This window comes from Lissotriton helveticus, chromosome 8 (genome assembly GCF_964261635.1).
Source record: "Lissotriton helveticus chromosome 8, aLisHel1.1, whole genome shotgun sequence".
Lineage (NCBI taxonomy): Eukaryota > Metazoa > Chordata > Amphibia > Caudata > Salamandridae > Lissotriton > Lissotriton helveticus.
In genome coordinates, this window is record NC_136069.1 from 722,064,526 (window position 1) to 722,077,780 (window position 13,255).

The 13,255-nt window shown below is 42.6% G+C and overlaps 1 protein-coding gene across 1 annotated transcript in view; it reads right to left on the reverse strand.

Annotated features, from left to right (window-relative positions):
* The window catches only part of STK24 (serine/threonine kinase 24), a 587,809-nt gene that overhangs the window by 68,638 nt on the left and 505,916 nt on the right, over positions 1-13,255 (reverse strand). Inside the window, exon 6 of the mRNA XM_078657516.1 lies at positions 5,288-5,473. Within this exon, the coding sequence (XP_078513642.1) occupies positions 5,288-5,473 (186 nt within the window). The remainder of the gene's footprint in view (positions 1-5,287; positions 5,474-13,255) is intronic.

Sequence of the window (13,255 nt, forward strand, 5' to 3'; positions counted from 1 at the left end):
TCACTTATCCGTTCGAGGTGCAACGTTGGGAGACTAACTTTGCGGCGTCTTCCTCTATGTTTTTCTCCACAGCACCAAATCCTTTTCAGCTGTACTTCGCCAAATTGATATACAGCCTTGTGAAACTGTCTTCAGCTGTAGCCCTCTAGTTCCCCCTTCTAGAAATTTTCAACTTCCTTTTCGGCGATTAAGTTCTAAGGTAAACATCTTCACTGCGGCTTCGCCACACAGCCATCCAACGACAACGCTCTCTCCTTGGAGACTGCTGCAGCCTTGCCCTGCTGAACTTTTACCTTCTCTGACTTATTTCTTTCCACATTTTGTTTTTAAGTATGAAAGTAAGTGTTGACCGGGCCCAATCCACTTCTTGTATCCAAACCGCACTCCATCCCACTTGGCCATAACTTTCGACTCTGACCCGGTCTAGCGCAACTAGATGTCTGCGGTTGGCGCTTTGATCTGTTAAGCGCTATTTTTAACCTTAAACTCTAAAAATTCATAATGGTGTCAAATAATTTATTACAATGTATTCCATTTTTCTAAATTGGTTTGGGATTTTTCTTCAGTTGTTTTTACTTTATTACTGTTTGTGTGCTGTATAAATAATTTACAGATTGCCTCTAAGTTAAGTCTGACTGCTTTTTGTACCACATTACCTAGGGTTAAGCACAGGTTAATTTAGTGACATTTTGTGGTTCATCCTGCAAGAGACTGTAGCTGTTGTTTGACCAGGGCTCAGACCCCACTCAACCAACAGCTCAATTTCTCACACCGATCAAAACACATCAATACACAAGGTGATTGCATGTCCTTACATTATCGTTTGTGCATAGTAAAACTGTATGTCCATGCAAATGTAATGATAATTTCAATTGAAAATGTGTTATCTGTAATGGCAGTGCTCTACCACAGTATGCATACTTCACACTACGTCACTCCACTTTACACCACTCCACTCTATGCCCTTCCATATGGCACCAGGAAACTTCATTCTACAAAACACTCCACTCCACTCTATGACATGCCCCTCCACGCCCCTCCTCTATCAGACACTCTATGCCACTCCACTCAACTCCAGGCCACGCCACTTCACTTCACTCCACGACACAACCAGCCACTCGATTCTACAGCACTCTACTCCAAGTCCCACCACTCTACACTCCTCCACTACACACCACGTAGCCAACTCTACTCCAATCTACCCTAATCTACCCCACTCCAATCTACCCTAATCTATCCCACTACACTCCAGCCTACCCTATTCCCCTCCCCTCCAATCTATCCCAATCTACCCCACTCCACCCTGTCCACCTCACTCCATTCCAAGCTACCCCACTCCGAACTACTCCACTCTTCCTCACTCCAACCTACCCCAATCGACCCCACTTCAATGTACCCCAACCCACATCACCCCACCCCAATTTACCCCACTCCAATGTACCCCACTCCACCCCAATCTCCCCCACTCCACTCCAATCTTCTACTCTATGCGAATCTACCTCACTCCACTCTACTCCACTTCACTCCAATCCAATCTACCTCACTCCAATGAAATCTACTCCACTCCATTCAAATCTACCACACTCCATTTAAATCTACCCCACTCCATTTAAATCTACCCCACTCCATTTAAATCTACCCCACTCCATTTATATCTACCCCACTCCATTGAAATCTACCCCACTCCATTGAAATCTACCCCACTCCATTCAAATCTACCCCACTCCATTCAAATCTACCCCACTCCACCCCAGTCCACGCCACTCCATTCTACCCCATCTGCACCACAATCTACCCTACTTCAATCTACAATACCCCAACCTATTCCACTCCAATCTACTCCACTTCAATCTACTTCACACTACATCAATCTTCCCCACTTTACCCTACTCCACCCCACTTCAATGTGCCCCTCCCAATCTACCCCACACCACTCCAATCTACCCCACTTCAATCTATCCCACTCCAATCTACCTCACTCCACTTCAACGTACCCTACTCCATTCCAATCTACCCTACTCCATTCCAATCTACCCTACTCCATTCCAATCTACCCACTCCATTCCAATCTACCCCACTCCATTCCAATCTACCCAACTTTAGTCCACCAATCTACCCCACTCCAATCCACTACAATGTATCCCACTCTCCTCCACCCTAATTTACCCCACTCCACTCCAATCTAACCCGCTCCACTCCAATCCATCACAATCCACCTCACTCCACTATTCCCCAATCGACCCCACTCCTATTTACCCTACTCAACTCCAATCTACCTCACTCTACTACCCTCCAATATACCCCACTCCCTTCCACACAATCTGCCCCACTACACTCTACCCTACCCCACGTAACTGCAATCTAGCTCATTCCACTCCAATCTCCCCAATATACCCCACTCTACCCCAATCTACCTCGATCTACCCCACTCCTAACTACCCCACTGCAATCAACTCAATCTACCCCACCCCACTCCAATATACTCACTGCACTCCAACATACACCACTCTACCACAATCCACCCCAATCTGCCCTAATTCAATCTACCCCACTCCAATCTACCATGGCAATCAACCCTACTCCCCCTCTCCAATCTACCCCACTCCACTCCAATCTACCACACTCAGCTCCACTCCAATCTACCCCACCCCAATCTAACACACTCTACTCCACTACAAAGTATCCCAATCTAGTCCACTCTACCCCACTACAATTTACCCCATTCTCCTCTACTATACAACAATCTACTCCATCCTATCCCAATTTACCCCACTCCACTCTTCCCCAATCTATCCCACTCCATTCTACTCCAATTTACCACACTTCAATCTACCATCATCTACTCTACCCCACCCCACTAACTTTTAGCCAAGCTGAACAGCAGCCACATTGGTTTACAACATAGCTAAAAACATAGCCAATAGCTCTTGCATGGGCGAGACCTATTGGCTTTGCCACTGCTTGTTATTACTGTAGTCAGCGGCAGACGCAGCATTCATCAATAGAATTTCAGTGCTTCTCCTGTCTTGCTCCCTGCCTAATGGGTCTGGTGCAGTCTCCTGGCACTCATGTGCTGGTCTGGCAGGGAAGGTTCATGGATACATTTATTGGGCAGCCGGAAATGAGCTTTGCCAAGCACGGCTTATGCCATGCACTGCCTACCACATAAACTGGCACCCTTATTTTCTTTCTTCTTGCCACCTATCACACTTTCTGCTGAAAGGTCTGCACCAAAATGGGGGGAATCTTTTTTAAGTGATTGCTTCATATGCCCGGTATCAACAGTGGCCTTGCTTATCCGCGCCTGTTTTAAAGCCACGTAGTTAACATTCTCCAAGCGCGAGCAAGGGCACCTGTAACTCTTTCAGGAATCTGTTGTTATTAGCCTGTGCCAACCTCAGCTATGATGGATGTGCACATACTTCATTTGATCAGTGAGTCCCAGCCAGAAATGACCTTCTCTACCACCAAGTAAAATCTCACTAACAGACATTTTAAGAGCAAAGCAAAAAAACCAAAAAGAAATAAAACATTAAAAGGGTGCCCACACTTTTGGTCATTCTTGACGAGTGAGTCTATGACTCTGAAAGTGTCATAGTTAAATGCAAGAAGGGACAGGGGGAAAATATATATGCAAGTATAGATTTATATTGAAGGCTTTTGGCAAGCAGAAAATAGCATCTTAATGATGCGATGTGGCTAGAGCACAAAAGTGATAGCAAAAGTATGAAAGTGATGTGTCCATTGAACAGCACGCTGGTCAAGGAGTTACTGGCTGGCAATAAGGAACAAGCAGTAGCAAAGCCAATGTATCTGGGGTTAATGCGCTAATGCATCCAACATTAGCATACTGGAGAGAGGGCAAATTGGATGAAGCCTGGAAAGACGACAGAGGGCTACAGTTGTAAAGTAGTCCCCTATGCAGGTCAATGCAATCGTTTGAGTGCTGACAGAAGCATACACCTAAACAGCCACTAAAAGTGTTAGGCGAGAGATGGAATTCATTGCACTGAGCCAAGATGAGATTCACAAAGTCTCCAAGCAATGACTGAAGGAGGATGTTTGAAGAAAGCCAATGGTTTAAAGGGGCTGACCCAAAGCTCACTCTGTATATAGTACCCTAACAGTGGCGGCTCCTCCGCTCAGGCGGAGGAGCATCACTCTACTGTACGTCGAGCAGTGCAAAATAAAAATAAAATGATATAACAAGAAGTTATTATTATTTTAGTTTTCTTTGTGGGACTTCAGCCGGGGCGGGGTTGGGCTCGTTGACAGTAGGAGCAGGAGTGGGTTGCACGGCCGGCCAAACAGTCATGCACACTTGGCATGTTCTCTACTGGGCTGTGTTGCACAGCCCAGTGGAGACATGCCATGCCCAGCCTCCCAGGCACTGCCTGAGCGGCCAAACAGGCCGCCCAGACCAACCATGATGCTGCTCCTGCAACGTTGTGATTAGCTGGGAGTGTCTGGGAGCCTGGGTGCTTCCGGTGGCAGAGAGCGAAGACGTAGGAGAGGCATGCGGTGGCGGTGGCAAAAAGGTACGTTTATTTTTTTTTCAAGCCTCCCCCTCTACCACCCCGCCTCACTACCCCTATCAGGGGCAGCCGTCACTGTACCCTATACATCTGTTTGACAGCTATGTGGTCAAAAACAGAAGTAAAAAGGCATAGCAGAAGCTTAATTCATGTAAACTGGAGTGAGAAACCCAAAGGCCAAATTAAAGGGCACTATATAAATGCAAACCCTTACCTCTTGCATCCCTCCACTATCCTTTTCAATCCAAATAACAGACTAACATGTCACTGCTCAATTAATTTTATATTTCCCTAGAACAATTCACCACTAATCCTTTTTTGTTCCGGAGTAGCGTGCTACTCACAGAAAAAAACACTTTAACACCTCATCAGGGGTGGTAAGCTCGATATAAATGCAATTACAATACAATACAAAGAGAGCATCTTGTTCGACATGAAAAGATCTGTATCCCGGAGCATCTGGGGAAAGAGATATATACTAAATACCAGCTGTGATAGTTTGTTTTGGTTGTAAGGAAGTTGAGTTATTGTTGCATCAACTACTGTAGAACTAGCATCCACCCTCAAACCCTCTAATTGTAGTGCTTTCAATATTATCTAAAATGTGACCGCATGCATATTTACTACACATTGCATCTATGTTCTTTCAGCAAATACTGATCCATAGGGTCAAAATTTCCAGCACTGAATGTATTTCAAAATACTGTGCTTTTGAGATACGAAAATATACAGAAGCCATGTGGATTACTTACAAAGCTGGGTTCCTTGTTCAAGCAAGCTTCAACAAATTCCTTCAACGCCTTGCTGTAGTTTCCCTCCAGCGTTGGTGGGAGGTTCTTTGGGATCAGGAATAAAACCTTCATTGGATGGAGTTCTGAATGTGGAGGCTTTCCTTTTGCAAGTTCTATGGCAGTGATGCCCAGCGACCAGATGTCTGCCTGGAAGAGAGAAGCCAATATACCTCAAATCAGCGGTTCTTAACCTTTTGACTTCTGTAGACCACCACTGAATCAGTACTGGTATCCGGGGACCTATACTGAGCCATTGTTGGAAGCCGGGGACCCCAAGCCTAAGCAATTTCAATTATTTGAACCTCAAAACAATATACAAAAATACAGAAACAGGTATACACCAAACAAGTTTTGAAATATTTGAAATATTTTGTTTACTACACGACCTGAAAGTGACGGGGGATTTTAGAATTAATCGCGGTGTGCGGCAGGGATGTATCCTAGCCCCATTCCTTTTTAATTTGTATATCAATGAGTTAGAGGAACATTTGTTAAAAACAGGGGCAGATTACCCATATGTAGGTCAGAAAGGCGTCCCGGTCCTGCTTTATGCGGACGATGCTGTCCTCATTGCTAGGACAGCAATCGGCCTCCAGACACTTTTAAACTCTTTTTTTAAATTCATGGAGTCCCGAGGCTTAAGTATCAATAACTCTAAGTCTTACGTTATGAAGACAGGCCTGGGGCTGCGAAAAACCAATCTTTTTAACATAAACGGGGAAAAAAAATCCAAGCACCAAAACGTTCTCATATCTCGGGGTCCTCTTTGACCACCAATTATCTTGGGGCCCCGCTATACTGAGAAAGAAGGGCGAGGTAACGCGTGTGAACGCGGCTATACTTAACTTCGCAAGAAAAATTGGTAACAGCCCGGCTGCTTCCCTACTTAAATTATACCAGGCAAAGAGCATTGCCGTTGCCTGCTACGGAAGTGAGCTTTGGGGCTATAGTCGGTCGCGAGATCTGGAGGTTGCTGAAAATAATTTCCTGAAGCAGTTACTGAGGCTGCCAAGGGGAACAGGTAACTTCTCTGTACATGAGGAACTAGGGGTGTCCTACCTAAGCGATAGAATAGCAGTTAACCCCCTGGTGTGTTGGATGAACTGTTGGTTAAATAGTGACATACCGCTTACCCATGATATACTAAAAGAAGCCCTAACATGGGAGTGTAGGTCCAAGGTTCCGTGGCTGAAGTATATCTGTGATTGTTTTACCGCAATGGGACGAGCTGATTTGTTTCTAATTCCAAACTCTATTACCAAACTGGATGTCACTCTTGTGAAAAATACATTTCTGACAAATAGGTACTTAGCTCGGGAAGAGGTTGAGTTACAGAAAGACAGTGTTAGGAAACATGTATTACTCAAAACCTGTCTTCAAATGGAACCATATCTATCATGGCCCATGACAGGCTATGAACGCTATTTACTAACAAGGTTCCGTTTTGATTTGTTTCACCTTTTACTGGCAGTACCGAGTGGAGCCCATCGAGGCCAAGTGCTGCCAGCTTGCGGCTGCGACGGAAAGTCTCCGCAAGACCTGGCGCACTTTTTATTTATTTGCCGTTTTTATACAGTACCCCGGAAGTTATACTTAAAACCTTGTCTTAAGGAACTGAAATTTGCACAGATTAAGCCAGCACTTTATTACCTTCAACTCCTGAACTGTGACTGCACTTTGTTTGTATGTTGCTTCATGAAGTTAGCTATAAGATTCAGAAAAAGTATGGAGGGATAATATTGTTGCTGCTGCTAGGTATAATGCAAACTTTTTAACTTTGCTATAAGTATTTATATTTTTAACGTGTATATTCTGCCTGTTATTCGTGTTTTATAGCGTTCACATAATCCTGTCTTACACATGAATTGGATCACCTGCTTTTTTAACTGTATGTTTATCAACTGTACTTTTATGATTGTACAACTAACAATCGAATAAAGTTATTTGAACTGAACTTGTTTACTACACAAGAAAATATTCAGAATTTTCAGTTTTGCTTCTGTATTTTTATATACTCAATTAATTTTAATTGATTAAGTTTAATATTATTTAATTCTTTAAAACAGTCGTGGACTTTTGCATAGGTTGCGAGGACCCCCAGGTTAAGACTCACTGCTTTCAATAATCTGGCAAACAGTTGACCTATTTTTGTGTTATTGGCAGTTGCAAGAAATGAAAGAGTGCTCGATAGAGAGGTGTGTATTATTTAAATGGACAACCATTCCCTGTCGTAGGTGGCCTGGGGCAGTTTTAATTAGCTTACTGCAATACATTTGTACTATCAGCAACAGATGTTATATTTTTTCCAAAATGGACGCTGGTTTCCATTTTGTATTCATATTTACATCTGGGCCTACTGTAAGCAGTATCAGAAAGTTGAATATTTCGTTAGAATTGTACGTTATTATGGAGCATATCCATGGACATGGGGCTGATAATGGTACAGGACGCTCTCCAAATGCGTACGAACATGCCGTGAATCCAAATGCGCAGTCATTTAGGTCATTCGCTCTTGGACACACCTGCTGCTGTCGGAAACTGAGAGAGGGTTGTATCATGCAACATGGAGACATAGCCATTCCACTTCTATCATCGTAGTACTGAGGTGTAATATAACTTATGGTCCCAATGTTCTGTGTTCTAAATCTCGACCCTAATACCACACGAATTCTTAAAAAGTATTGTTTCTTATTTAGTGTTCAACAAGTGCAAAAAGCTTGAATATCAGATTGAAATTTGAAAAAGAACAAATAACCCTGACATACTCATACATATGCAAATTAACAGGAGTGAGAGCCTCTCTTTCACAATTTCTCAAAAATATGTCGGTTTACAGAGAGGTTTTAAGGCATGGGCAAAGTGGGATCTGGCCCCTGGGCCCCACCCATCCAGGGGGCCCCCTAGTAGAGCCAGCTCTGTTCTGCATAGAGTATTGCCCTGATAACCTTGAGTAATTCCTAATCAGATTGTTTTAAATTCTGATTTGCTTTAATTTATTTTTAATGTGGATGATGTGTGAGGGTCTATTGCGGAGATTTTGCCGAGAAATTTTATGTTCATGTTTCATGGAATATCCTTAAAAAAATGTTTTTTAGATAAAAACAGGAGCTTACAATTCAGAATTGGGAGGGTGTTGATGGAGCAAGGATTCGCACGTAACGCGACTTGCTTGAATTCAGTCCTCTCTACATAACGTTAATGCGCTAACCAACATGTTTGTCCTATTAATATTGCATTTCAGAAAACAGTGGGTATCTAGAAGAAGCTTGCATATGTGCTTTTACTAATGTTAATCTGCTTGCAATAAAATGGCCGCTGCTACGCGGGATTTCTTACTGCGCATGTGTCTGTCGCACTCACGTGACATGACATACTCTTTGCTTTGGAGGGAATCTTTTGCTCTGCGCAATAAAACTAAGATGGCTGCATAGTGTTACAGCATGCATGAAGCTTGCACTGCTGCTTTTGCTAAGCCGTTTGTTCTGCCTAATTTCTAACGCAATAGTTAAAATAAAGTAATGGGAATAGAATAGAGATATACAGTCCATTCATTTATTCCGTGTTCTCAAACTGTTTCTTTTCTATTCTTACATGTAAATCATTTTGGGCCTGACGCCTATCGCTGAACTCCATATTGAAAGAAACTGCGTCTGCGCAGAAAAAACACAACCCCTGAAGCACTGGCACTGAAACCTGGCCAAGACATGACTTGCTAGAAGATGTTCCTGGGAAAGTCGACTTCTGACCCCTGTGAAGGAAGCTAAACTAAAATATGGACTACATTGTAATCATTATTGATACATTCACTGCCGGGTGGAATAAAACATACATGGGAAAATAAAGATATGGGCGGGAACGTTAATTTTAATATTCATTCTAAAAAGTGTCATTTGGTATGGTGTGATGACCTCTCCTCATTCTTTGTCCAATCAAAATTGGGGATCCTTACACTTGCAACATTGCGGGGTGGTACACTGACCTGGAAAATAGTATAACTAGGGTAGGCTTAGCTAGTTAGTTTGTCCGACTTGTCCGAATAGCTGACCTGTCACTGACCCAACGCACTCAATAGGTGATCGGGAGCAGAGGTGCCGGCGGAGCCCTCTATCAGAAAGTTTGAAACCCAGATCGGGGTTTGAAAGCTGAAGTGCTGGCGAAGCACTTTGTCAGAGAAATCGATAACTTTTACCGGTTTCTGGCTGTTAGCTGCAGAGAGGGAGTAACGCAGGCGTTGCAACTTTAACTGCGGGTGCTGGTCTTAGCCCTTGGATTTCCTGTCCTAATCCAATTTGGCTTTACCTGTCTTGATTCCGATCTGCACCTGCCTGCCTTTATGGTGCCTGCACTTTCGGGGTTCTGTCCTTTAAACTGACCCGTGGCCAGGGTTAGTTCTTCACACCATTCTGGGTAAATATTAAATGTGGGTATTGTCATTGTACTGTTTCCTTCTCTCTTCCCACCCTCATGTTAAATGAGTAAAGACTGCTTTATAAAAACTTTGCATATTTTCATTCTAATCATTATTTTTCTAATTGAGAATTTTCTATTGTTTAATGCTTGGACTATGACATTTAAAGATTTTAGATAAAGAGTTTAAAACTTTCCTGAGTTGTCATTATTTTATGAGTGCATATGTTCTTATTTTACCTATTATTCTAACACCTTTGATCCCTTAGGACTCTAGGTACCGATGACGAAGATTGGTAAGTCAATGGTATAGGTCCTAATGAAATTTATAAATCACTGTTTAGAGTAAGTGCACAGGTTACCTGATTAAAACTCATTATATGTTGTTTATGGGCCCAGGTGAGTAAGGTAATCTGAGTCGGGTGACTTGCGTGCTCTATCAGTGTCACAGAGATTATTTGCAGTAATATTACTGAGGTGCTAAAAAATCCTTAAGATGCTTGTCGAAAAAATCCTTGTCGAACTAAGCTCTTGTAGACCCATATGGCCAGCATAAAAGAGACTCATCTTTTTGGGCTGGGGGAATGCTGCAGCTTCCCTTGAAAGAAATGTAGCCTACAAGGGCTGTTTGGTTCTAACCGAAATTCAAAAAGTGAAACAACATTCAGCTTTACAGCTTCTTTGGGGGTAGCTTGACTGAGTTACCACATCAGTGGTTTCTTTCACTACAAAGCTACTGTGGGGTGAATAGCATGGGGAGAACAGTGAGGGGGTGTAGTGATTGCATATTGGTTAGGGTGGAATTGTAGTTTCTGTTGCAGCTTGTCATGACTGAAATTACTGAATACTAAACACGTGCAGTCTATAATAATTGTTGCTGTTATCGTACTGCCGATACAACATTTGTATAATCCACCTGTTAAAACCAATAAAGGCAAAGAAAAGAGAGACTCAGCTACACAATACAACACACATCAACAATTAACTTGAATAAACACAATTTATAATAATAGCTTCACTCCACCTAATAACATAGGGTTACACCTGACAACCTTAGGGTAGTCTTCCCCTAACTTTTTGCCTCCCTCCATTTTTCTGACCTGGTTTTAGGACTCTGTGCACTTTACCACTGATAACCAGTGCTAAAGTGCTAGTGCTCTCTCCTCTAAACATGATAAAATTGTTTCATATCCAACTGGCATATTTAATTTCCTTTTTTTAAGTACCTAGTAAAGTGCACTTACATGTGCCCAGGTCTGTAAATTAAACACTACTAGTGGGCCTTCAGCACTCATTGTGCCACCCACTTTTGTAGCGTTCTAACCATGGCCGAGGCCTGCCATTTCAGAGCCGGTATGTTCAGTGTAATCAGCCACTTTGGTCTGGCGCGATAAACCTCTTGCTGGCCTAAGCCTTCCATTTTTATATATATCAGTCATCATAGCGCCGGGACATTCCTCGGAGTAGCCGCGCGCTCAACATATACCTTATAACATAACATAACAACACTAGGATAGGCCCTGCCTAACCCACAGGGCAGGGTGCAATGTATTTAAAAGGCAGGGCATGGACTTTTAAGTTTTACATGTCTTGGAAGTGAAAAATTCCCAAATTCGTTTTTTACTACTGCAAGGCCTATTTCGTCCATAAGATAACATTGGGATTACCTTATTACATCTTTTAAGTGCAATTCCCAAAATGTGAAGAGGTAGACTTCTCACGTTTGGTGTCACTGGACTCACAATTTAACATCACAACTTATGGTGACGTTGGATTTCAAATTACTGTTTGGCAAATGGCACTTTTAGAAAGTTTATTGTGATGTGGAGTGATCCAGTTGCAGTAATAGGGGGATATGATCAGACTTATGTACTTGAAATTTGTGTCCCCCTACACCATAAATTCAACCTCCTTTAGTATATCAGAGACCACGGTATTACTTTGTATCTCATTCATACATGACAATTGCTTATTATTTTTATGTAATTTTACATGCTTCGCCTCACACACCTACAGCATTAAACAATAGTTCTACAAGTTTAGGGAAAAAGGCATGTATATACTCCAAACACATAAATTAAATAGTTACCCAGGCTGCTTTCTTGGGGTATCTTTACTTCAAACCCACCACAAATCAAGTAATAACGTGTCTCTGATTTACTAAAGGAGGTTGAATTTATGGTGTAAGGGGTACACATATTTCAAGTACTTTTAGAAAGATGACATTTACTCACTTTGGCCATTAGGCTCCTGCTGCCTGTCTCTGTTCAGTCTGGGTTGTGTGACAGCTGGGCTTTGTGTATTCCTTCTAGGCAGCCACACACAAAGGGGGTTTTGGTGTGTCTTGACAGGCCTTCATGGGAGATGAAAGGGAGATGGGCACGGCCTCACACTTACACCTTGATAGGCTGTGTCCTATCCACACACAAAACGATGCATACTCCCCTGTAGTGAGTCTGGAGCCAGAGCAGGAAGGGGGACCTCTGGGCACTTCAAAGCTTTCTTTGAAGTCTCCCTCACTTCAAAGGCACAACTGGGTAGAAGCACTGGACCCCTGACACCATGGGTTTAGTACACTACTGGACCTGTGAAGTCAGGAAGAACTGCTGCTGAAAGGACTGGCACTCTGCTGGACTGCTGCTTTGGCGGACTCTTGCCTGGCTGAGCTGCCCTGCTCTTACGAGGCTTGTGTTCTTTATTAATAGATGCTTCATTTTGGCCCATACATTGAGGAATATTTTTCGACCACTGGATGGTATGGAGCTGATGCTTAATATATTATTTGGTACATGTCTTACATACATGATTCTTTAACCCTATGCCGGGCTTCGTTGTTCTCTCCTCTTCTCACTTATGGTAGGGGACTTTTTTATAGCTGTTGTACTTCCAGACCTTGTAGGTATCTTGCTATCAGAGTCACGCAATTTCCATCTCAAATGGCTTCGGCTACTTTGGGTGGCACGTGGTTGATGACGGAATTATTCTTTTCGAACATTTTGAGTTGGAACATATTTCCAATGCATCAGTCTTACATTGGTCCGGGTTCAATGCTTGGGAGCACTTTGTTACCAGCCTTTTTGTCAACACAATGGGTGTCTGTCTTGCTCTTTCTTGCCTGACATGGTTTCTACCACCACCACCACAACCTAGTGTTTTTATATTCTGGTTTTTATGTTACTATGTCTTATATTATGTCATTTATTTGAGTGTTTTTAGCTTGTATAGCTCATTTATGATGGCCCATCAATGTGTTGTTCCCCCCATCTTATGAATGGGATGTCATGGTTTGTCTCTGTATCCTTTCTATTGTAACTGTGTTTCACACTATTGTGTTGTACATAGGGGTACATAAATGTATAGTATGTTTGTATAGTCTGTTTACAATGTATGTACATCTATTTAAATTGTATCCCTGAAGAAGTCCAATATTTTACTGGACGAAACACGTTGGCTTATGCTTTCATGAATATGACATGATAAAACAATAAAGGAAGAAACGCATTTATGTAGTGCAAAAATTGT